This window comes from Anopheles maculipalpis, chromosome 2RL, assembly GCF_943734695.1.
Source record: "Anopheles maculipalpis chromosome 2RL, idAnoMacuDA_375_x, whole genome shotgun sequence".
Classification (NCBI taxonomy): Eukaryota; Metazoa; Arthropoda; class Insecta; order Diptera; family Culicidae; genus Anopheles; species Anopheles maculipalpis.
This window is the reverse complement of record NC_064871.1, coordinates 19,624,843-19,649,250: the sequence shown is the minus strand read 5'-3', so window position 1 is coordinate 19,649,250 and position 24,408 is coordinate 19,624,843. Positions and strand designations below refer to the sequence as shown.

At 44.8% G+C, this 24,408-nt stretch overlaps 6 protein-coding genes across 7 annotated transcripts in view; 3 read left to right on the top strand and 3 right to left on the bottom strand.

Annotated features, from left to right (window-relative positions):
* The first annotated feature begins 1,461 nt into the window (after positions 1-1,461).
* On the top strand, positions 1,462-5,738 carry LOC126558433 (uncharacterized). Of its 2 annotated transcripts, none has more exons than XM_050214450.1 (4): positions 1,462-2,312; positions 2,394-2,675; positions 4,363-4,500; positions 5,418-5,738. In XM_050214450.1, the coding sequence occupies exons 1-4, from the start codon at positions 1,979-1,981 to the stop codon at positions 5,690-5,692; spliced, it is 1,029 nt and encodes a 342-aa protein (XP_050070407.1). In that variant the 5' UTR covers positions 1,462-1,978; the 3' UTR covers positions 5,693-5,738. The 2 variants fall into 2 exon arrangements, with proteins under 2 accessions (XP_050070407.1, XP_050070406.1); XM_050214449.1 differs by having other exon boundaries at positions 2,394-2,708.
* Positions 5,739-8,280: 2,542 nt separating this feature from the next.
* LOC126556867 (protein CLEC16A homolog) lies at positions 8,281-13,220 on the bottom strand. The gene is made up of 10 exons (XM_050212406.1): positions 12,892-13,220; positions 12,668-12,807; positions 12,206-12,584; positions 11,500-12,137; positions 11,038-11,247; positions 10,175-10,294; positions 9,904-10,102; positions 9,570-9,835; positions 8,905-9,499; positions 8,281-8,827 (listed from the first exon to the last, which is right to left on the bottom strand). The coding sequence occupies exons 1-10, from the start codon at positions 13,092-13,094 to the stop codon at positions 8,281-8,283; spliced, it is 3,297 nt and encodes a 1,098-aa protein (XP_050068363.1). The 5' UTR covers positions 13,095-13,220.
* Positions 13,221-13,623: 403 nt separating this feature from the next.
* On the top strand, positions 13,624-14,192 carry LOC126559426 (splicing factor 3B subunit 6). Its single transcript, XM_050215581.1, has 3 exons — positions 13,624-13,697; positions 13,764-13,882; positions 13,950-14,192. The coding sequence occupies exons 1-3, from the start codon at positions 13,668-13,670 to the stop codon at positions 14,179-14,181; spliced, it is 381 nt and encodes a 126-aa protein (XP_050071538.1). The 5' UTR covers positions 13,624-13,667; the 3' UTR covers positions 14,182-14,192.
* A 109-nt stretch (positions 14,193-14,301) lies between these two features.
* LOC126565135 (general transcription factor IIF subunit 1) lies at positions 14,302-16,172 on the bottom strand. The gene is made up of 3 exons (XM_050222285.1): positions 16,158-16,172; positions 14,600-16,086; positions 14,302-14,533 (listed from the first exon to the last, which is right to left on the bottom strand). Exons 1-3 carry the CDS (start codon positions 16,170-16,172, stop codon positions 14,323-14,325), a joined length of 1,713 nt encoding a protein of 570 aa, XP_050078242.1. The 3' UTR covers positions 14,302-14,322.
* A 779-nt stretch (positions 16,173-16,951) lies between these two features.
* Positions 16,952-24,145, top strand: LOC126556804 (eukaryotic translation initiation factor 2-alpha kinase-like). The gene is made up of 3 exons (XM_050212321.1): positions 16,952-17,273; positions 20,257-23,365; positions 23,831-24,145. Exons 1-3 carry the CDS (start codon positions 17,080-17,082, stop codon positions 24,143-24,145), a joined length of 3,618 nt encoding a protein of 1,205 aa, XP_050068278.1. The 5' UTR covers positions 16,952-17,079.
* The window catches only part of LOC126557567 (protein misato), a 235,683-nt gene continuing 229,458 nt past the window's right edge, over positions 18,184-24,408 (bottom strand). Inside the window, exons 2-3 of the mRNA XM_050213378.1 lie at positions 19,881-19,988; positions 18,184-19,818 (exon numbers count right to left, since the gene is read on the bottom strand). Coding sequence (XP_050069335.1) covers positions 18,184-19,818; positions 19,881-19,955 — 1,710 coding nt within the window. The 5' untranslated portion in view covers positions 19,956-19,988. The remainder of the gene's footprint in view (positions 19,819-19,880; positions 19,989-24,408) is intronic.

Sequence of the window (24,408 nt, the reverse complement as noted above, 5' to 3'; positions counted from 1 at the left end):
TGAAAAAGCTTCGCTGCGTACTAAAAATACTAATTAAGGATTTTGATTATCCTCTCTCGGTTAAGTGACGTGTTGGTGGTGTTGGCATGCTTGCAGGGAATTGGATCCATTTTACACAGAAACACAACGCTTTGCGCCATTATGTCGCTTGCAAACACTACGTTAATTAGGATAGATCCATCCGCCAGGGCACTCACACGAGTGCGATCGTTTCAATGGCCAAATTGTAAACGAAGAGCCGTTGTCAGCTTCTGTTAAAGCTCGTAGCGAACGGAAAGCGACAGACGGGAGATTGTATCGCAATCCCATTATCATACTACCATGCGCCTCCATCATCGAATGCACCACAACCAGCTTCTTGCTCAACCGGAAATCTGTCGGCGAACGTTTAAAGTTCACTGTGTATGCGTTTCATGGTATGGTTGCGATAGCAAGCGTCACACGGCACGGCTACTGTCTCATCACACTTGCCGTCGCCACTCAGTTTTATCCTCCTATTGAGCATCGTAAAAAATGTCCAGCGGAAGCCGGCTGGCGCCTAACCATGATAACGTACACTCCCTACTAGAGTTCAAGCAATGCTCTCGCACAGCGGTTGATGCTTTAGTTAGGTCTTGTGTGATACGAGGCTAGAATGGTGCCGACTCTCACCAATCACTGCCATAACTGTCAAGGAAACTGCTAATAGAAATCCGCAAATGCCGGCTGCATGAAAGCATTATAAGGATTGAAGTATAATTCATCCTGCGCTTATGAATGAACATGGTTGGATGTATTGATTCGTAAATTACATTGATTAAATCGATAAAATGGTGGATTATGTTAGGTTTTTTTTTACAACGAAACCGTTTTGTATTACAGGGTAATATACAGACAATTGTTTTAACAACCCGCCAATAAGCTCACCGATATAGCAGGGACAACCAGAACAGAATACGGAAGAACAATTGCTACAATTATACCAACCCACGATCGTAGTGACAGAATGAAGAAGCGAGAAAACGATTTATGACTCGTAAATCCCGGATCGGACACCGGTTGCAAATACACCGTGACGACCCATTCCCTACCAGAAGCAGAAGCGACGATAACCACCTACATCATTCCCACGCCAAGATCACCAACATTAGACACGGTACATCCAGTAACACCTACAGCAACACTACTACCGGCGACCACAACTCCTACCCCAGTCCCATCGGATCCAACACCGGAAATAGCGCACCGAATTAACACCGATCTTGACCCAGTTCCTGTCGCTCTAGACTCGAGCATCTCGAATCCCACGGAAGACAATAATAAGCTCAACGGTGGTGAAATCGGTGAGCAACGTAGAAGCTCCTTTTTTGGCAGCATTCGTGCGGCTGTGCGAGGTAACAAACGTTCAGTATCGGCAAGGAACGAACAGCAACCCAACGGTGAAGAAACTAGTGACCAACTGTACCACCAACAGTCCATCGTGGATCTCGGACGGGAAGAACATACGCCCGAGAAAACGACGGCCGCCAATATTACTTCCACTTCCACTACTGCCGCTGCTGCCAGCACGGCAAACAGTTACTCCCGGAACAAGTCGACCACACGCAGCTGGCCGGTAATACACCGGAACAATTCCTACTACCGCTACCAAACATCGAGCGGCAGTGGTGGTGGTGGTGCTGGTGGTGCCAGCGGTGGCGGTGGTGGCCTTCAATTCTCGGCCAATCGAAGACAACCCATCGCATCGCAGCACCAGCAACAGCAGCACGGTTATCTGCAGTACGACTACGATGCGCCCCTGCTACAGCACGGCGTAAATTACTGCCCACCCAATGATACGAACAACAATACGCTGCTCGGTTACGGCACTGCAAACGCATCGGGCAACGACTACCATCTGCTAGCGAGCGGCCACCACTACCCATCCTCCGGTGCCGGGCCACCACCGGACAAGTCTCCCAGTATCGATAGTTGTTACTATTATCAGCACTACGGTAACATGCAACCGTCGGCAACCACCACCATCATGGCCACCAGCAGTGGTGTAGCCACTACCACCACCACGACCAACAGCAGCGGACCAGCCGGCCACCAACAGACACCATCCGGCAACGGGACGTGCTGCTCGATACCGCCACCGATTATGTTCCTCTTCCTGACGCTGCTCATGACTTCGAGTGCTACCGCTATGCTTTGTGCTGCCATTATGACCGATCACTGGGAGCACGTGTCCTGGGATCGTAACAGTCTCGATCGGATCAGCAACGAAACCGCGATCGAGCTGCACTGGTATTTGGACGGACGGGCAGCAAAGATACCGCTTAAAGGCAAAGGTGATGGAACCAACGAGGAGGTCAGGACGTTCCCCAAAATTAATCAATGTTATTTTGTTGTTTTGTGTTCTTCCCAACTAGGTCTGCCAACGAAACATCACCCACATCATCATCATCAACAGACTGGACTGAAAGGAGGGCCGGCTACACCATCCCCGGTAGTTACCGATAATCGGGCAGGCGTTTTTCTCGTTCCGATGAACGGTGGCATCTGGACGCTGTGCATCGATTTGACGCCCGAAGAGATACGGACCATGTCGAACGATGGCTTCCCGCAGGTGGATCAGTGCGTTAACTATCTCGCCGGTACGATGGAAAGCGCACAGGGCAACGATGAGGATGCGAGGGCCGATTGGCAACACAGTGAGTCCCAGGCGTCCTTACATCCGCATTTAAGTAGGTAACAGCGCAAGGCGTGCTAATTCTTTCATCCTCTTAGATCATACAAAGTTTCTAAGTCTCTCTCTCTCTTTCTCTGTCTATACAAATTCACTTCTCACTGCTGCTGGGAGCAGTTTTACAACTTTCCGTATGACCTTTTAGCACCAATTCGAACCCATTGGTCAGAATAGACAGAGTACATTTTGCTCTGTTTTCTCTTTTTTTCTATTTTTCTAATAACGTACAGTGATTCGAAGAATGTTTATTTTCATACTTTCCTTCGTTTTCTAAGCGCTACATCATTCATTTGCCATCCCTTAACGATTGGCGCGCGCGTTGAGGAATAAATGTCCTCATTTATGTCTGACAAACGGAGTTTGTCACCTTCAACCTATTTTAATGCCCACATTGGATTATGTTTAGCTTCAAAAGAGTTAGTTCTTAGAACTATAATTAGTATAGCAAGCGAACCTGATTGGTTAACAAACTATTGTCAACCTTCTCACCCTTGTAAATGTAAAATGTAAAATATTAGAATGCTTAGAAAAAAACGATGCGCTTTTTATCCTTACCAATTAGATTAGAAAGGATACAAACATTTTAGCTTTTTTATCCTTAAATCAGCACACACTTTCTTCGTTTTGATTTTGACTAAATTACGCAAAACAAATACGCTTTCCAGCTTTGCATCTTCTCTTTCCTCCAAATTTTCAAGAAAAACCTTTTTGATATGCAAGTTCTTTTGTGCTTTACCATCTCCAACTATCTTCATCGCCCGTGTTCCTAAACCCGAGCGTCAAGGTATCGATCGTTCGTTTCAAAATGCCGTCGGCGGGTGAGCGACAGTCACAGTCACATTTGCATTTTTTTCTCAACTCCCTCTCCTCGGGATTCTTATATGTAGGTAGTAGCATCATCATATGACTTCATCGCAGTGACTAGCACCAATTGCAAAGCTTTTTTTTTTGTTATTCCATGGTACTAGTACTGACTTTCATTTCTCAAGCGTACAATAAAAGCTACCACCTTCCACCGGTGGTACAGAAAACCCCGGATCATCTCCGCCATTTTTGTGACCGAATGCATAATTTACTCATTCAGTGTACACTGATGCCGGGAGGATTTGACAATGGCACCATATACTGCAGCTACTATCGATCAGCTATAGCTCCCATCGTGTTCTCCTCTCATCGGTGTGACGGAGCAACAATTTGCGGACACATATAATATTGCATCGTTCTATTGCTTGCGGATATACATTACGCTCATCTGACAGTCCGATGGCAGCATTCTTTATACTTATAGATATTGCTTTTGTTGCACTATTTATGGCATGGCAAAGTTTTTTTTCCTATTGTCAGTGGACTCGTAAATCCCTCAATTTGTCCCAAAAGAAAAATCACAGCCAAATAATTCCTTCTTAACTTTTCAACTGTATTTATTAAGAATTCTGAGCAATAGAGAACTAGTGCTTATGATAAAAACAAATGTATATTAAGCAAAATACTGTTCCTAGTGCTCTTATCCGGAAAGGACCTTACCCACCAACATGCAAAATTAATAAATCTTCTACGCTTCTTCTTCTCTTGTTGTTTTGTCGTTGAATCTTTTTACCTTTTCCGCTTCCAACGGTGGCCACACATCGTCCCCACTACGATCTCAACAACAGGAATGCAGAATCTATCGATTTCCTGCTCGCTGGTGTGTCTAATCATACTCGGTAGCGCTGCACTGGTGGGCGCATTCGGTGTTTGCCAGCGTCAAATCAGTGCCGTACTGGTGACAGGCGTAATGTACCTGCTGGCAGGTAAGTTTAATTTACATTCATTTACACACAAATGGTTCCATTTTTACTTATTTTGTTGCCTTCACTGCACACAAACAGGCTGCGTCGTGTTGGACCGCTGGAAAGGATGGAAAGAAATTTCCATCCCATTTCGAGTTGGGGGTGGGTTCGGCAATTCCTGTGGCCGTAAAAAATTCACCTCACAAACACCACCCATAAAAACCTTCCTTTTTTACCCTCGTGTTCTCCTCCCTTCCCATTTTGCTGAAGAGGAGCTTATTGACTATTGAGAGGGATCCAGTTTCATGCGAACAATCAACACGCTACTCCACCGGGAGATATAGCAACAAAATCGATCGAGATGTCGAGGAGTTTTTGTTTAGTTTGCACCATTTTCCCCACGCTCACATCAGCTGTCTTATGTCCGCCAGATCCGTTACGGCCAAGCTAAAGCAAAAGGTGCCAACCAACTGTGGTTGAGCGTGCTTCTTCTTCTTCTCGATAACTTTGTTGCACACCCAGGTCCTTTTTTGCGAACGTTACACAGGAGCTGCACGCGTCGGAAATAGAAAATGACAAATTCTATTCCTTCGTGTAATCGACCAAGGTTTCCGTCCTCCGCCACGACTGGGCAAACAGCAGACGGAGGTGTACAGCTTCTTGACGGACAAGTCACGCGATATTGGAGCAAGTGGAGGCGACAAAAGCGTGCACAAGAGCGTGCAGTGGAGCTACCTCCAAACTTCAAAAGCAATTTCAGTGCCATTTCTGTTAGGATGTATTGCAATGCTTCTTTACAAAGTAGATAAGTGAATTCTAGCCTCGCTTCCAAGTCCGCAATACCATAAATATGCTTACTTTACTCTAGTCGCATAAGCTTTGTAAAGAATGCGTCATGCTCAGGATTGTGTTTTTCCTTCTATTTCTCTCATCTGCAGCCCTCTTTGCCCTGTTCACGCTGATGATCATCCACTTCAAGCGACAGCAGGGACGACCACTGCTCGACAGTGACTTTGACGGTACCATCGATGGTGTGGTGGCCATCAAGGGTACCGCTAGGGCCGCATCGAAATTTCTCGGAGCCCGAATATTCGTAACCGCTTGGAGCCTGGACCTGGGCTGGGGCGGTGTGGTCCTTTGCGCCTTCACCTCGTTCCTGTGGATTTTGCTCTCGAAAATCATGCGCTTCAATCCGTTGTCGGCAATGATTTGATGATTCAAATTTAAGTTCAACAAGGTCGCCGTTTACAATATAACCTAGCTGCTTTTGGGAGCGACCTGGATCACCATCGAATGTGCAATGCTGGAATATTTCAACAGTTTGGATGAAGCCGTCGCTCATTTACAGGGGAAGAGAGCTCAAACCCATTTCTTTGTGATAACACTTCAATCATCAAATCGCACAATTTATCTCATTGCTACTCCTGCTACTATTATATCTTAGAGATTTTCCCAATTCGACCGTACCAGGGAGCGTTAAAAATCAAGCTTAGAATTAGGTGGGGAAAAACTAGTTAATTGTGGCACTTTTTCGGTAATTTTTCGCTTATACAATTTTGATGCGCCATTTTTACATTTTATACATTCTAACTATGCCTTTCTGCTACAATCGTTTTCGTGAGTCGCAATAGAGAGAATAGGGAGTTTGATCGCTTGAAGGATCATTATTTCACGCGCATTAGCTTGCACGGGTACGGTCCCCGTTTCGTCTCGTAGTGGCTTATCTTTAAACACTAGAATCAAGAATTTCAATACTAATTCAAAATCAACTTACACGTAGAAGGGTAAACATTTATTGAATGATCTGATTCTCTGAGATGGAAAGAGAAAAGTATTGAAGAGAAATAGTTGTAGTCACAGGAAGCGAACAAGATTAGAAGCGAATCATCACTTTACTCGCTTGGAAATTCTTGCATTCAAGGTGGTCTCCGAGCAAGACCCTTTGTGAAACAGAACCAAATTAAAGTTAGAAACATTTCACCCCTACACAAACTACTCATTTGTGAGCCGTATGGTTGCGTTAACTTTTTACTTAATATTTTATCGATACAAAGTAGCGCCCCGGAAGAAGGGACCGTAGGAAGAAAACAGTGATGAGCTATGCAGAGAAAGCATCTACATGGACTGTACGAATCAATACATTATACACACACAGACACTTTACAAAAGGTACAGTTAAACACGAAAGACAAGGAAACATATATAGAAATAGAGCAACAGGACTTATTCTATACATTCTTGTACAGAGCAACGGTATAATTCCGGTTCTAGTTAAATAACTACTTAGTGCAATGCTTTCATTGCCTGTGCAGCATAGTTTTAGTGAGTAAATAGTTCCCGATACGTTACATTCGATTCTCCTCTGTATAGTTTCGTGTATCCGCCCATACACAACCGCGCATCTCTGAATTATCCTAATGCAAAAACATGGTAGTAATCTAAGCAAATTAGCCATTACGTCTGCTCATACACCGAGGATATCAATATGTTCAATTCGGTGCAACATTCCGAGCTTACACAGACATTAGTTAAAATTTTTAACGCGTTTGAATACGCCGATGCATCGCGTGGATCCGGAACACCAGAGGCAACTCGCTCTCGCTCTAACCAATTGGAACCGCGATCGAGGAACGAGATATCCGTTGAACCGAATTACCGAATATAGTTTGTGTAAAAGCTTTGCCTTATAAAAACGTAAGTGGACAACAAAGGAAGGTGCGGAACAAGAGATTCTCTATATATACAAAAGATATTAATTATACAACATACAAAACTTCTGCGAATTATGGATGCATGAAAGCGCGATGCTTTAGAATAAAAAAAGGAAGAAAATATCACATAGAAAAACATTTGCGGTTCTTCCTGATTCTAGCGGTATCCGAAACACAAAGGTAATGTATGTTAGATGAACCGACCACCACAAATCAATCCCCCGATGTGCGGTACCATCTTTTTTGGCGATGAAACACATGAATCCCTTGATTCAGCGCGCTTTGAAGAAAGTAGAATACACTACTGATCGAAGCGGATTGTCTTCCTGACGGTTGTTTCTGTTGTTAAATTTAACTACCTGAATCAAAAGATGCTGGCCATTTACGTAGCACTAGCTAAAAGAATATGCAATCTATTAATTGGTAATGCTAGTTTCCTAGATCAATAGGATCAACAGATGATGAACCGATTGCAGCATGAATTTTGATAGAGAGCAGCAAACAAACCCCCGGTAACTTACCTGTGCCTTTGGCGCGATGATTCTAACGAAACTATTGATAAAGATGACTCCACAACACAACAGTACACAACGTAGAACTTTGTATTAACTTTAAAACGGTCGCAAATGATGATTTTATGCAGATAATACTGTGTAAAACAGGAAAAGCGCTTCGGTTTTGGCCGGACTTGATTGTACTAGATACAAATGGCGCGCAAGAAGCGGGGAAACATGCGGCAAATGTCAAACATTCGACCTGCTGTCTCACAGTGGTTCACCAGTGCTGTCATTTATCGTGACAGTTTTTCAAATTTTCATTTAAAAATTTCAAATTGCTGGACGAAATTTCAGTATAAACTTTGCATTTCCGTACAATCGCTATCAAACAGGACCGCAAAGCCTGAATTTGATGAAACATACCATTTCTGCCACATTTACATAATTTATTTTCTAAACCAATCGAACATTAAAAATCTCAACAATAAAAAAATACATCCGTTTACAGGTGAAATAAATACATAGGAAGAATACCGCCGCCAGAAATCTTGCTTTGATGGATAAAACAACAGGATAAAGAGTACAAACGGTTCTTAGACCGTTTCGATTACTCCACGCTTTTTCTGGCGCTCTTCGTTTGCAATGAACGACGTTTCTTCCGATGTTGGGCTTAACTCCGTGGGTACGACGGGTACGGGTAACGGTGCTATTATCGGTGCGGGGTTTATCGTTCCAGCTAACAAAACATTAGGAATGGTAGGATCTTTTACGGAACCGCTCAGCACACTACCGTTGCCACTGGTTCCATTTCCATTCCCTGCTACCGAACTCGACGAGATGTTAACCACACTGAGCGGTTCTAGAGACAGCCGGGAAGGAGTATGCGAACGGGATGGATTGTTGGACGAGTTGCGTGACACGGGACTAGAGTTTTGTGATCGACGAAAGTCTTCCAGCGGTATTTCCTCCGACCGTGGTCTCGGTATGCGAGGGCTCGATTCTCTCGACCGAGGCGTACTTGACCGGTTGCGTGAATTGTCTCGCGATTTTAGTGCGCCCGATCCGATGCCAATCGGTTGACTACTTTCCCGTCGGGTTGCTGGTCCAGTGGTAAGCTTTCTCCGTGCACCAGTTGGTTCGCTAAAATATTCAAAAAAATTTAATAATCTACCATCATATAAGTAAAATAAAATAAGGAAAAACCAACGCTTTCTTACCCTTCTGTTGAGCGACTCGCGCTCATCTGCACACGGCTAACGCTTCCCGATGGCATACTGTCGCGCCTTAATGCGGCCGCCACTCCTGGCACACGATTGCTGGTGGAAAACAGTGGCCTATGCTCCCGTCCCTGACGGCTCGACGAACCATGCCGCAGCGAAGGTGTACCACTTGCCGATGATCCTCCCGCCGCCAGTGATGGAAATGACGACTCGTTCAACTGTCCCGGAATTTCCAACAGTTGCGCTATTTGAAACATTTTCTTTTGTCGTGCTTTGCTGCGCCCCTTCGTAAGCCGTTGCTTAGCTGCCATGCAACGTATATGATCGTCAAACATAAACTTTGCCGACAGGATGGGCGTACGATTGTTGGTCGCACCGCCCCGATGGATCGTTAAATGGAGACTGCGTGAATCCTCCTTATCTCCGTTCACTTCCACATCCTGAAGAAATCCGACGAATTTTGCTACACCCCACCCTAACCGTTTGCTGTCCGGTTCGACCAGTATCAGCTGCAGGATATCCATCACCAAAAACCGTCGATACTTGGTCCCGTCTCGCATGACGACGGTACAAGCAATAAGATCACTATTATCTGCAAACCGGAAGATGCATACTGTTATATCAAATCGGAAAAGAAAGCAGAGCAATAGTGCGATACTTACTCAAATCAAGTGCATTATCTATTTGAACACATTGGCTCAGATTGGTGAGCGGTAGCAGCGTTTCCTTTTCGCCCGATATTGACTGGCACATGCGGCGCAGCAAAAAGAACACACGTATTGCACGGCGTGCCTTCTCAACCTCACCGCACGGCAGGCGCCGTGTAAATCCAATTCCTGTCAGTGGTGTACCGGTCGGGGGTAAGAGTATGGTCGAGTCGTTGCAGAGAAATTCAACGTTCAATGTAGCTTTTACCATTTCATTGTATCTGTAAGATGGAATCCATGCTCGAACATTAACTTGAGGTTAGAAAGAAAGGTTCTCCATTAGACTTACTCGTCCTCGAAAAGGTCCAGGAAAATGTCCTCTGATTTGTAGAAATTTTTCAGTACATTCATCGCCTGATTGCGGGATTGGTTGAGAGAAGACAGATACTCTTCCGGTACGGAAGCGGTTGAATCTTCCGACCCGGTACCAATTATCTGACCGAGAAGCTTCAACGCTAGTTCTGTGGTTACTAGCCGTATTCTACAGGCTGGAATATGTAGACAAGTGTAAGTAAACCATTAAATAAATGTTTTTTTTTTTTTAGTAATGGGTGACTCACAAGGTTGGCTAGAAATGTTGACTATCTGGAGCAATTTTTCGATCAGTATTACGTTATACTGGGTACGATTTGAAGGCGACGAGCGATTCAGCACAATCTCCAACCATTCCGAGTTGACACCTAGAAACAGTTTCCAAATGGAAATTAGACAAATTATCGTTCTAAAACGCGTAACGAAAAGCAAATGTAAGCTTTGAATTTACAGCCAATTTTGGTGGTTTTTGGTTAGATGAATTTTATACAATTTTAATAGTAAAAATAAATTTCAATCTTCAATCATCAAAAATACCACAAGGAAGCATGCCAATTGTTTAGCGCAAAACAAATATACAGGCTAGATGCAAGAACGCAATGAAATGAATAGCAATGAGCAAGCTAACTCAGTTTATACAACCACCGTTTTCAGCACTTTCATTCCATTAATTCATAATTATACATACAATGAAAGATAGATATGACTAACCGTCTACAAATAACCGGCCCCAACAGGCGAGAGAGAAGAACGTGTCCATTGCAACGGACACGATGGATACGTTTAAGGCGCACGATGTGCAAAAGTCGAATAATCAGTACAGCGTCCGCAATGTTGTTAGGAAATTAGATTAGAAATTAAATAGCGAGATTAGTGGTGTGAGAGTCGCGGGAACCGAATTCATAGGAAGAGATGTGAAGCGTGTAAAGGAAGAAAGCTGAAGTACAACCTGTGAAGTGAGTACTACCGGTAAAGTGTGTAGTGTGTGTGAATTAGTACCGATGATGAATCATTTACAAAATACCCAAAATACTTTGTCAAGCCCCATATTACTACTACTACTAACTTGCTACTGCTACTAATGATATTAGCTCAGCATACTGCAACATACCTTTATTGTTGGCGAGCGCATAAAGCAAGCACAAGGCCAACAAGGCCAGAAAATCGTTCTCGGTACAATCGAGCGATGATAGGACCATATCCAGAAAGGGACGATTAGTTTCCGGCGTTCGGTACGCATTGAGCAGGAGCTTTTCCTTTTCCTCGTCCGTGATGTTTACCTTTTCGATCTCTTCCGAAAGGGTTGGCGGGCTAGGAGAATCTTTAAATAGGGAGAAGTAAAGTAGGGAGATAAAATAAATAAATAGGGGTAAATAGGGAGAAGAAGTAAAAACAAAATCTACACTTTTAGAATGACAATAAATGAAAAACCAAAACTACCGCAGCACTAGGAAAGGTTTTTCAGAGAATGACAGTCGGATAGAGAGACAACATAAGACAATATTTGAAGGGAAAATAGCAATCTTATCTTAATCCATTACCGCCCCATTTACAACTCTTTGGGTTTACTTACTCGATATGGGTGGTTCATTGTTGGTGGAAGTACTACTACTGCTAGTGCTGGCCTGGCTTTTGCTGCTGCTGCTGGTACTACTGTTTGGGCTTTTATTGCTACCACTGGCTGCTGCCCGTTCATCTGCCAGATGTAGTTGATCAACACTATAAGCGGCAGTTTCTAGCGCTTCCTCCAAACTTTCAACTGGTTGTACAAATCCTAACGCTACCACCTCCCGGTTGTCGATGTAAGCGTTCAGTACTTGTGCTGCACCTTCCTTAAACACGGTATGGTCCGCATTTAGGATGACCCAGGTGAGCGCATTAATCAGCGGACGATGCGTTACGACCAGAAACACAAGTGACAGTAGAAACAGTGCCACAACGCTAGCAACACGTGGATTGTTCATCTCCTTGATGTCAATATCGACGACCTTATTAAGGACGGCCGCAAGGTTACACGTCACCACGGCCATTGACATAGGCGGCGACGGTGTGAGGGAGAATATGTACAGTGGCACGAACAGCTTGTGTAGCAGGTGCTCGGTCAGGACGGCATTTAGATCGGCAATATCGAGACAGAGAATATCGTTCAGATAGTGTAGATGATCCAAATGTTCCGCTACTAGGTTTGCTAAACGATGCTGGGATTGGTGGCTAAGGGAGGGGAGAAAGACAAAAGCTTTATGTTGCGACCGTTTAAACATCCTAAAAGCGTCACTTACTCAATGTCATTGCGTACGCAATTGTCCAACTCCAAGATATGTTTCCCTATGAACCATACTAGATTGCTAAAGTACGGTGCGGCCGTTTTGTCCCGTATGAACTGGAGCATGTTCGGGTTTTGCACTCGGTATACGTTCAAAGTGATCGTACGCACGGCGATGCGTACCATCGATTCGGGATGGTTGAAAAATTTGATCGCTTCCGTGTAGAGTGGAAAGTCGTTCGTATGCTCATTGTAGAAGAAATGTATCGTATGTGTGTTGAGCTTGAGGCTTAACGTTTTTAGGAAGAGTATATAGTAGCCCATGACATCCTCGTCGGAGAAATCAAACTTGTGTACGATAATCGAATTGACCAGATTATTGCTGAGCAAGTAGTCTGCAACGATAAAGGAATTACGAACGGGAAATGTTCATGTTAGCATGCAACACACCATTGAACACAACACAACAGTTACTTACACAGTGACGTCTCGTTACGAATGTTTTCGAACAGGATGTTTAGCGTTTGCAGTAGCTGCACGCACACGAAGCTCGATCCACCACTCTTCTGTCGCATTATGTGCAGAAAGTAAGACAGCATATTCTTTTCCAGAAAGAAGCTGCGAGAACGATAATAGAGCGTGTAACTATGAACAAAGGGCACGGCAGGGCTTACGGCACGGAAACTGCGCGTGAGTACTTACTCGAACACTGACGAATCATTTTGATCGCCCCAAATCAAAATTTCCGCTATTGAACGTAACGATTCCACCAGCAATCCTCGGTTGCTCTCCGACACGGTCGTATTGCGCTCCAGTACACTGTACAAATACTTCAGGTGATCAAGCGATAGACGATTCTTGGGACGATTCCATCCGCCCCCAAACCAGCTGCGACTCCGGAACATTTTCAGGGTCGTGCGGGATTTTCGGGCGCTCCCAGTTGAAGGATAACGTGTGCTTAGTGTGAATTGTGTTCACGAAATCGTCCAAATTCTACTGAGATTTTAATAGCTCGTAACAGCACATCTTATTATAGTTTTTTCCTGCACTTTTTACACAAGCACTACGAAGCAAAAACACAGATAGCACACAGATGGGTGATGTTTTTTTCTTTGCTAGTTTGACATTTCGTTTACACAACATGCCACTGTGGGTGGCGACGTGACCAACTCTATTGAGTTTCACGCGAAAAATTCAATACATAATAGCATACATTTTCTAATATAAGAACAATAATTACGTAATATAGGATCCAAATATAATTCTTAAAAATATATCCTTTGAACAAAAAGAAAAAAAAAAACGCAAATTTCAGTCTGGTAACCGTCAACCCCACAACTTAAACGCATACTTATGAATAACGCGTAAACAAAACATCGGCTGTCAAATCCGGATGCGAAAAAAACACAAACAACAAACCGCACCGCTACAAGTAATTTGTTAAAAACTACAACTAAATTAACTACATTTAGCGCAATATGGCTCTTTCCATGCAGAAAAGAAATAATGTAAGTAAACGATGACGATATTGACCGGGAAGGTTCGTTTTGACTGTTTTTTTTTTTTTATTGCAGGTTCGTTTACCTCCAGAAGTGAATCGAGTGCTGTACGTGCGAAACCTTCCGTACAAGATAACATCCGATGAAATGTACGATATTTTCGGTAAATATGGTGCAATTCGACAAATCAGAGTGTAAGTTTTCCTCGTCTGATCGGCCTTCGGTAATGCATGCTAACACTAATCTTTTCGTTTTCCACAGTGGAAACACACCCGAAACCCGCGGTACCGCCTTTGTCGTGTACGAGGACATATTTGATGCTAAAAATGCACGAGATCATTTGTCCGGGTTTAACGTTTGTAACCGGTACCTGGTGGTCCTTTACTACCAGTCGACCAAGGCATTCAAGCAGCTAGATGTGGACAAGAAACAGGAAGAGCTGGACCAAATGAAGGCCAAGTACAACATCAGTACGGAAGAACTAAGAAAATAATGTTTAAGCTACTACACAAAATCCAAGCACGTATAATTAGGAAAAAAACAAGCAAAATAAAGTATTTGTAAGAATAAAATGTATTTGCTTAAATTTCTCTATCGTGTTAGAGCGTAGTAGTAAGATTGAGCCTTTCGCGGTTTATTTCGGTACCTTTATACTAAGATACATTTTGCCCTGTATCGTCTGCTTCACCGGGTTGATTCGCTTCAATATTTGGGTCATTGTTTCGACTAACTTCTCACTTGAAACGCCCGTCTTTTTGTTTTTGAACTTGGTCAGCAGTTCCGTTGTGGTCATTGGTTTGCGCATCAAATACCGCCGGACAGCCTCTTCGGTTATGCCGTAATCACTGAAAGAGAGAAAATGAATGTCAGAAACACCAAACAACCAAATGATGAAGCAGCCGTCCATTTACTCTTTACTAGTCGCATTAACAATTCCAGCAAACGTAGGCGGAAGCGATGGCGTAATGTCCGTCTTAACTTTCTTCGCCGGTGTTGACACCGGACTGTTGCTATTGTCCGATCCCGTCAGGTCCGTCGTTGGCATATTGGAGCCGGTCATTTTGCGCTTGTTCGATTCGAACTGGCTTATGCTTGGCGACGCAGACCGTGAATTGTTTGCACTGGACAAATTTGACCCCACGCCTTCCTTGCTTTTTTTGTCTTTTAGCTTCTTCTTCGTACTGGCCGTATCCGAGTCCGAACTGTCCGAGCTGAAATCACTCGACGAATCCTTCTTGTCCGATTCCGTTTTTTTACTTTTGTTCTTCTTGGCTTTCTTTTTCTTCTTGCCCTCCTTGCCTTCTTTTTCCTTGCCGTCCTTATCCTTCTCCTTCGATTTACCATTCTTCTCGTCCTCCTTCTCCTCATCTTCTTCCGATTTCTTTTCCTCTTCCTCCGAATCTTCGTCGGAAGTCAACAGTTTCCGTAGAGCATCCTCTTCTGCCACAGATTTCATTTCCTTTACCACCTTTGCGTCGTGGTCCGATTCACTGTCGCTCGAGTCCGATATGTAGTCCAACTCACGTCCCTCCTCATCGCCATCGTCCGACTCCTCGAACGCTTCCTCATCCACGTCTCGCTTCTTTTTCTTACTGTCCGCCAGCGCCTTCTTTTTGTTCTTCGCTTTCTTGTCCATGGCATCGTCGTCGCTGTCCTTTTGCTTCGGCTTTCCCTCTTCATCGTCGTCGCCGGACGAGGACATCTCATCCGAATCGATCCACTCGTCCATGTCGCTAATCTTCAAATCCTTACTCTTGCCGCCCTCGCCCTTTTTGCTCTTGGTTTCCTCCTGCTCCTCGCCATCATTATCCTCGCCCTTCTTTAGCCGCTTCCGGAACATTAACGAGAAATAGTTCATCGTTTTCTTCCTCCGTCCATACTCCTGTTCGGCCTCCTCCGCCGACAGTGCCTTGTACCGATTGATCGGCTGAAAGTTGTACCATTCGTTCAGCGGGTACGCTTCAATCGCACCATCCGGTGCGTGTGTAAACACGTAGAAAGCGGCATTTTCACCAACACCTCCCTCCCGAATGCCACGAAACATTTTACCACTCTTACCGCCGGCCCGCAAAATCCATGGCTGTGCCTCGGGTTTATACTTTTTAGCAATGATACCGAACCGCTTGCGACGTGCCTCTTCCCGCAGATCGCGATTAAATTCCGAGCCTGCACCAAACTTCGGCATCACCTCTTCGATTCCCTTGAACTCTTTCTGATTGTTTTCACGCTCCATCTTCACCGTACGCCACTGTGTGAAATCTACGTTTAGCGTTGCGTTGAACCGCATCACATGGTATTTCTTTTTCAGATTCTTCGGCACACGAATTACAAACTCCTGCACCGACACGGGAGCCCCCGAACCCGATGCACCTGGCTGGCCTGTGCTGCTCTTCGAGTTCTTCAAGCGAGAAAAGGCATTTTTTAACCACAGGGAAAAAGTGTCCTGGGCAGAACTGTTGTGCTACTTACCGATGGTCCACTCATTGTATTAATTGCGATGAGCCTATGCTTTGATAATACTAAAATAAATCACAAAATTCAATACACAACAACAAGCCACTACTGCACACGAAGCAGAAATCGTGAAGTGAGTTTGTTTTTCTTTTCTTTTGCTTCTTCTGTCCACAAAGGCGCGAATGTGGCCCTAGCATTTTGACGCCCTATAGTGCAAGATATATTTTTATTCGTGGTATTCCAAAAGAGTTAAAATATTTCGATGTACTAGGGATCAATCGAAATTTTGATTAATTTCTTCAAAACAATCCAAACTACTAAATTTATGGAGCATTTTCAATGTAAATTTAGCAATTACAAATGCTACCGGCCGAAAAAATTGTGACCATCGGAAACACCACTGTGCAACAAGAGGATATTCTGTCAATTTTGTAAAATACCTTGCTTGCAAGGATAGGCCGCGTGGATGACCGTTTTCATATTGATATTTTTGTTAATTGCTAAATAACAGGATAAATCTTTTTAAACTGTACATAAATAATATCAAAACCATATTTCAATCGTACGCTCACTCTTTTCACACTAAAATCATAACAAAAGTTCCGTTTGAATTTTTCATAATTCTTTCGTCAAGCTCGAAACGTCCCCAAACACCTGCCAGTTCCAGGTTGGATGTTTTTCAGTTGCAATTAGGTTTGACGAACGTAGTCGGACGACTGTTTTCGTAGCGCCAAGGCCGTGTGTGTAGTGTGTGAAGCAATTTTTGAATTTAATTAAAGGACGAACATTCTCCCAAATCGTACCGTGCATCCACCGTATGCATCTGCCGTGTTCGCGAGTGTTGACAGTGCGTACAAAACTATGAATAGAAGGCGTTGCGGAAAGCGCAACATACGACGACGAATGGTCCAATTGTACCAGTAGGCAAAACACCATCATGCCTACGTGCTCTGTTTTGATTCGCTGTGCGCTTTGCGTCGGAACGGTGCTACTGGCCACGGTCGTGACGCTGGCACTCGGCAGCAAGGGGCCAGCACCACCACCGAATCTGCCGGAAGACGGATCGGCCACCGTCGAGCAGCTACCATTCTGTGGCGAAGATGTGACCCACCAGCGTGACCTTAACGATGGGTAAGCAACACCACATGCATCTGCATTATGGACCACTTTCGCTCCAAACATGTCGGAACGTGTTTTCGCAAGCATATCGTTCCTCGCATCAACAAAACTGAACGTAAACAATTATTACAACATAACGTTGATGCTGATAGGAAGAGCGCGAATGAATGCTGCCCAATCCCGATCGTGTATCGATCGATTGTTGATCGCGTTAACGCTAATTTGTGGCATTTGTTCCCTTTCCTACTTTATCGATTGACCAGCAGTTGTTGGTTTGACCTGCGCTTATCTAGTGTAATTAAATAGCACTCAAAAAAGGTCTTTTTAGCCAAATTCTTATCGGCCAGGTAATTCCATGACCTTATCAAAGGCCACAATTGCGTCATCATTTTATGTTTAACAATTTTAGAATGCATTTTTTCTGCATTCAATGTATAATTAGTATCGCATTTGATTGGTTCATTGGTGAGATTATTTGGCAGTTTGTTTTAGTCTCTTCATTCTATAAGGTCAGTTGTAAGCAAGTGTAGTATCATCGCTTGATAACAGCGTTGTGTGTATTGCTGCGCACCACTCACATCGATTATGGAGCACACATTTTTCCATTTTGTTTGCCAAGTCTGTTTTTGTCTGACTCATACTAAACACAGCAGCAAATAAATCGCTTTGGACCGTAAGCGGCTTATAATTCTCGTGAGCCACGAAGCAGAAACGATATTGGAATTGTGTTCACTGATTGCGTTTAGTAGCAGGACACATTCACGATTTAATTGTGAGCATCTGCTGAATCATATCTTTATTTTTGTATCATTTATTGAACTAAATATTGTAATCGAGCCCACCAAGCAAGCTCTCCTTCCCATTTCCAAAGCACATTCCGGCGTAACAAAATAAAGAAAGGCATCGAATATAGCTCGTTCGTTTACAGTTCGTAGTTTTCATCGTAATTCTCCTTAAACTCGAGCAGTCGTTCGATGGATTCCTTGTAGTCCACCTCTTCCAAACCACACTCAGCGAATCGAGCTATTTTCGCTAACCGAATTCGACTAACTTCCCGATGAAGTGCATCCAAACCGTCTCCTAAATCGGAAGACGACTGAATGGCAGCTAATGCTGGAGTACTTTGCACGTACGGCATGGATGCTTGTGCTAATGGGCAGTCCGTGAGGAAACCGTCGAATCCTACCCGTTTATCGAACAGTTCCACCGGGAACGGCTGTCGAACGGTCATGGGAGCTTTTATGGAAGTTACGTGCGACATGCTAACCTCCAAACTACAAGAATAGTAAAACTGTAATATTTCGCTTACATTACTACATCGGTACGCGGGCATTATCTGTTGCCGTTGAGCAGACTTAGCCGTTGGTGGTCGTTTGAGACGATCCTGTGGTAAACCCCGAACGCACACAGACTGTACGACGGCACGATTGCGTACCTTTACGTTGGGAGAAAGCTGTACGATTAAGCTTTTACCATCCAGCTGATCGAGACAGTCTATCAAATCTTGCGTGTTTCCAAGCGGAAATGGAAAAGCTAATCCGGCGGCAGCCATCTTTCGCCCGTAAGCATTTAAATCACTGCACATTCCGGATATATAACCGCCGGCACTGCCCGTAACTGCGCCCTTCAAACGGTAGCGCAACGTTGCAGTTTCTAAAAAGCTCGCCAGAATCGCAGATGTTTGATAATAATTTACAGGATCGTAAACAAGATTAGGAAGCGGACGCGCTTCATCCACATTGCGCCAGCAGCGGCCCATAGTTGATAGTGGAACAAACAGCGAACAATGGTCGGATAGTTGTGCAAACGCGAGCGCACTGTTAATGACACGTATTGAGTCGCTCATGGCTTCATCGGCACTTTTAAACATTGGCGCCTTGGGCGGAAAAACCGGAAACACGAGCGATGCTTTGCCATACTCGTCCTGCAGATGTTCGAGTAGCTTCATAGCGATACCGGAAAATCCATCACAGCAATCGAACAGCGTTTGAAATCCTTGGCAACCGTCGCACTCTTCGATGTACTGCCGCACACGGTCGGTAAAATCGTCCTGAAAGTCGTAATCCTTCCACAGTTCCATGCCGTTTGTTATCGTATCGAGCTGGGATTCTTCCTTAGAATGTGTGTATCGTTCGATGATGTTAATGCTACGCGGATGATACCGGGTGTAGCTGTAATCGATCCAATTTTCAACCGTATTGGAAAAATTGTAATCCTTTTCTGCTGCCTCTTCACCGCTTCCGGAACTGCCTGCCTGAAGGTCCATCTGATAAGGATGCTTTTCAGCGGACTTTTCCTTCTTAATGATCTCAACCTTTCCAGTTTCCCATTCGATGTCAGTAATGTCGGAAGGATCGGAGGGTATTTGTTCCGGATCGATCGGTTGTTCGTAGAGATCGCCGGTACGTGGGACATGCTTGAGAGTGCCGCTTAAATCGACCATCAGTACCCGTGGTGTAAATGTAACCTGGCGTTGTCTCGTTTGGCCTTCACGATACAAGATTGAATGATCGATTTCGGACGGTTCTGCGTTGGGATCATAATTGAATGATGATTCCTGAAAGTGGGAAGATTACGTACATGAAGCTGCGTTCGAAAGGAATGCCCACGAAAGCGTACCTGTATGTTCCACCAATGCGTACCGATGTAATTGGAATAATTGCCCAACTGGAATGTTAAGATTTCACGTGCCATTTCCGCGGTTGATTGTTTCTTTTACAATTTTTTCTGTTGCTACTAGCACGATATCCACGATGTTCGCATGTCCGCGAATAAACAAACATCTGCTGTCAGAATACAAACAAAGCGCAATGCAGGGCTGTATTGCAGTTTTGATCGTGTTTATATGCGTAGTTTGAAAGATTCACATGCAAAATAGCACCTCTTGAGGGGGTTTAAAAAATCATCGGTTTAGAAAGAAAAAAATATTAAAAAATAAATAAATGAAATAAATGTATTACCGATGTGCTGATATGAACATTTTTCTCCTTTTTAGATTGGTTTTCGTTACTACTTTGGATGGCAAACTGTCGGCCCTGGATATGCTGAACGGTGGCAAGGAACGTTGGAGCATTCAAACCGGTCCGGGGCCTTTGCTCTCATCGAGCATACACCGGCTAGAGTTAACAAACAACGGCAAATGGGTCCGTATGATACCCTCGCTCGGTGGAAGTTTGTACAAGTTTGATGGCGATTCGATCGAACCGATTCCGTTCAGTGCGGAAGATTTGCTGAAATCATCGTTCAAATTTTCTGACGATCTCGTCATTTCCGGTGGCAAGGAAACACGATCGTACGGTGTATCCATGCAAACTGGGCAGCTAATTTACATATGTACGATGCAGGGCTGCAAGAATGCGACGGAACTAGCGATGGAAATGGCCACGGGCGAGGGCAAGTATGGACCACCAGAAAACGATCGAACGCCTGTCGGCGTTGGTACACTTGATCCGATGCAGGAAGACGTGCTAGTTATTCGACGCCAAACACAAACGGTCCGTGCTGTAGAATCACGCACCGGGAGTGAACGTTGGAATTTCAGCATCGGTCACCATGAGGTGGAAAGGATGAGCAACGAGGACTGTCGAGGAGGTAAAGAGCGGCGTGAGGTGAATCCGATAATACTCGATCTCGATCTGCGGGTGATCATTCCGGAGGGTGTGATCTGTGCGGTACGCAAGAGTGCGCCGGGTGAGATTGTTTGGCGGCATAAGTTTGATGTGCCGATCGTAAGTGCCTGGCGATCTTCGGAGAGTAACGACGATAAGTTGGTCGGTGTGGATCTGTTCGATCGTACAGATTGGTTGTGGAATGGTAATGTGGATGATGGTGAAAGCGATCAACCGCCGCTGGTCAATCCGTCACTCTACATCGGTATGCACGAGAAACAATTGTACATACAGGAATCGCAGGCGATGCTAGACGAGAGGGAAGAAAAATTAAGCGACATTGCGTTGCTCACTGATGAAAGCAAACTACCGGCCATACCGTGGAAACCGTTGCCTGCTAGTCGTGGTGTAGCTGGACTGCTTACGGATGGGGGCAGTTCGGTGGCGCAGGTGGTAAAGGATGAAGACGACACGGGTGAATCAACTGCCATTGCGCGTTCGGTACTGTACGCTTCGAACTACATCGATGGGAATGGGTTCTTCCTTGTGTATGACTCCGACCGTGGCGAACAGTGCGATCAGGGCGAGGACGAAACAAATCATAACAAAAACAGTACGGAACCACATGTTCCTGCGGGAGTACCGGATGGGGACGATGAGGACACAATGTTCGATGTACCGGTAAAGATAATCATCGTCTCGATGTGGTTCTGGTGGAAGGAAATTGTTATCATTTCGATCACAACCGCACTCATCTTGAATATGATGCTAAAACTGCGAACCGAAAAGCCACCGGTCATGGTAGTGGTCGAACGCAAGATAACTGTCCCGATTCCGACTGCAGTGGAAGCTGTCGAAGAATTCCCTCCAGCGATTCGAATGAGCGCGGTGCGAAGTTATTCGGAGTCTAGCTCATCGAACGGTCCAGCTGCAGTCGAAAACTACACTTCTCGCTTTCGAGATGATTTCGATCTGGTGCAATGCCTTGGAAAGGGCGGCTTTGGGGTCGTCTTTGAGGTTCGCAACAAACTAGACGACTGTCGATACGCGATCAAGCGAGTAGTCCTGCCGAATAAACAGGAATCAAAGGATCGCGTTATGCGTGAAGTAAAAACCTTAGCTCACTGTGAGCATCAGAACATTGTTCGATATTTTCACGCCTGGGTTGAAACACCTCCGCCCGGTTGGCAGGAAGCGCACGATCGTGAGTGGATCGAACGAAACTGTCTTTCGACGTCGATCGATATAGAAACACCAACCGACACATATCCACCATTGCCAGGTGGTGGTGGAATACTGTCCGCTGGGACGGCATCATCTTTCGCGGTGGGAATGAAAAACTCTCGCCTGCAAACATCGTCAGTACAATCGAAACTGTGGATGCCGCAATTCCCACAAGCAAATTTTTCCTTCTCGAAAGGCATCGGTGATGGACCGTCTGGCATGAATCGGCTTGAAGAAAGCGACAGTTGCTCATTTATCGAATTTCGTGCCGAAGGTGATCAGTATGCATCACAACGGACACGTGATGATGACGAGGAGGATGATGACGAGACATCTTCCAGCTCAGAGTCCGAATCGAACGAAACGTCGGATGCGAGAAGCAATGGAAAGCACCGGTGGAACAGGACGACAGCGGATGAAGATGATTCGTTGGATATTGTATTCAAAGAACCGTCCCGTAGCGAAGGCATTACCTCGAATGGGGTAAACGCGCAGCACGCTGTATCGATCGATGTATCATTCTCACCGAAAGCTTCATCACAACCAGTGGTGATGTTACCTAATGGCTTGAATGGCCAATCCGTACAGCAGCAGAAGCCAAATCCATTCCGTAAAACTCATCGCCGACCACTGTCGCTTGATCTCACCAGCACGGGAAATGTGCGCCCCGTTCCCGGTTTGGCGCCTTCGAACGTGGGAAGTACAGCGGACCTTAGCATACGCCCGTCGGCCACCGATCAATCGAAGACAAACTCTGCCCAGAGCAATAAAATTTACCTCTACATACAGATGCAACTATGCCACAAACAATCGCTAAAAGAGTGGCTCACGCTGAACGAATTCCCTGCCCGTCGTGATAAGATTGTGCCAATTTTCGAACAGATCGTTGCCGGTGTTGAGTACGTCCATTTGAAGGGTTTGATCCATCGTGATCTTAAACCGAGCAACATATTCTTCTCACTCGATGGCAGGATTAAGATTGGCGATTTTGGGCTCGTAACGGACTCGAGTGATTTGCAGTACGATAGCGAGAACAATATGCCGACGATGGTTCCGGATCGGCACACGCGACAGGTGGGCACACAGCTATATATGTCACCGGAACAGTTGAAGGGGTTGCCGTACGATTACAAGGTTGACATCTATTCGCTCGGGTTGATCCTGTTTGAGCTGCTCGTGAGTTTTGGCACCGAGATGGAGCGTATTTGTACGCTGAAGAGTGTGCGCAAGAGTGTATTTCCGGACCAGTTCGAGGAACAGCACCAGTGTGAGGTATGTAGAAGGGGATGGGTGGCTTTTGTTGCCTGCGGTTTTGGGATTATTACTTTATTTATTTATTTACTAACAATTTCTGCCTTAAAGGCTTTCAATTATACTAGTCTTCACAAATTAATAAAACATTTTCGAGAAAAAAAAAACATATTAAAAGCTCGGAGCAGGAAAAAAGAAAAAGTATGCTTGTTTACATTCAAGGAGGAACAAATGGGTCAATTTTATATGTTTTTCAATATTGAAGCAGGTGTACCATCTGCGACCGTCGAGAAAGAGGTTTATATTCGCTAGCGCAAGTTCATCCGTCGCTGGAGTAACTTTAATATTGGTTAAATTGACGACACTTTCAGATGTATTAGACAGAGCGCTACTGTAACATGTTAGGGTCACATATAGGATTTTGAAGGATGTATATAATATTTACAGCACCAAAAGTAATCTCTCACTCTTTTTCTTTCTTTTTAGTTCAAACTTTTAACGTTGATGTTGTCCGAATCGCCGAATAAACGACCGACCACGTTTGGCATAAAGGCTCATCCACCGTTCAAGCGAATGGCTTCCAACAAGTCAACCAACTCGCTCGGCGCCGTCGTAGATGAAACGTTGGTCGTTAATGGCAATCCACTCCCGACCAACGGTTCCTTTGAATCGGACGATGGAGACGAGTGGCACTTTGAGCTGCCACCGCGCAGAAAAGACAGTCGCACGTACAGTACTTCCGGGTCGGGATCAGGCAATGGATCGGGTGGTGTGCCGGGTCCAAATCAGCTATGCTTTTAAGAGGAACACTTGTGTATTATCTGGCAAACGTGATAGGAGAGTGAGAGCGCGGCTTAACAATGGCTGACAGCAATGCGACGCGAACTAAATTGCCAAGTGAAAATGTGTATAATGTGTAAGTTATTTATGTCGTCTTACGGTTGTACCAGTCCTACCCTATACTAACGCAGCCCTCCGGTGAGAGGTGTATCGTTACGTTTTTAGTGAAACGTAACAGTTGTTTTTTTAAAAGATATTTGCGCGAAATCTTCGTAGAAGACGTG

Coding starts and splice junctions, on each gene's coding strand:
- LOC126559426 (XM_050215581.1), top strand. CDS start 13,668: ATGGCTCTTTCCATGCAGAAAAGAAATAAT. Junction 13,698..13,763: donor CCATGCAGAAAAGAAATAAT/GTAAGTAAACGA, acceptor TTTTTATTGCAG/GTTCGTTTACCTCCAGAAGT. Junction 13,883..13,949: donor GCAATTCGACAAATCAGAGT/GTAAGTTTTCCT, acceptor CGTTTTCCACAG/TGGAAACACACCCGAAACCC.
- LOC126556804 (XM_050212321.1), top strand. CDS start 17,080: ATGCCTACGTGCTCTGTTTTGATTCGCTGTGCGCTTTGCGTCGGAACG. Junction 17,274..20,256: donor CAGCGTGACCTTAACGATGG/GTAAGCAACACC, acceptor TCTCCTTTTTAG/ATTGGTTTTCGTTACTACTT. Junction 23,366..23,830: donor AGGAACAGCACCAGTGTGAG/GTATGTAGAAGG, acceptor CTTTCTTTTTAG/TTCAAACTTTTAACGTTGAT.
- LOC126556867 (XM_050212406.1), bottom strand. CDS start 13,094: ATGTTCCGGAGTCGCAGCTGGTTTGGGGGCGGATGGAATCGTCCCAAG. Junction 12,585..12,667: donor TCGTAACGAGACGTCACTGT/GTAAGTAACTGT, acceptor TTATCGTTGCAG/ACTACTTGCTCAGCAATAAT. Junction 11,248..11,499: donor CAATGAACCACCCATATCGA/GTAAGTAAACCC, acceptor CCCTATTTAAAG/ATTCTCCTAGCCCGCCAACC.
- LOC126558433 (XM_050214449.1), top strand. CDS start 1,979: ATGCAACCGTCGGCAACCACCACCATCATGGCCACCAGCAGTGGTGTA. Junction 2,313..2,393: donor GATACCGCTTAAAGGCAAAG/GTGATGGAACCA, acceptor CTTCCCAACTAG/GTCTGCCAACGAAACATCAC. Junction 4,501..5,417: donor CGTAATGTACCTGCTGGCAG/GTAAGTTTAATT, acceptor TCTCATCTGCAG/CCCTCTTTGCCCTGTTCACG.
- LOC126565135 (XM_050222285.1), bottom strand. Junction 14,534..14,599: donor GTTAATGCGACTAGTAAAGA/GTAAATGGACGG, acceptor TCTCTCTTTCAG/TGATTACGGCATAACCGAAG.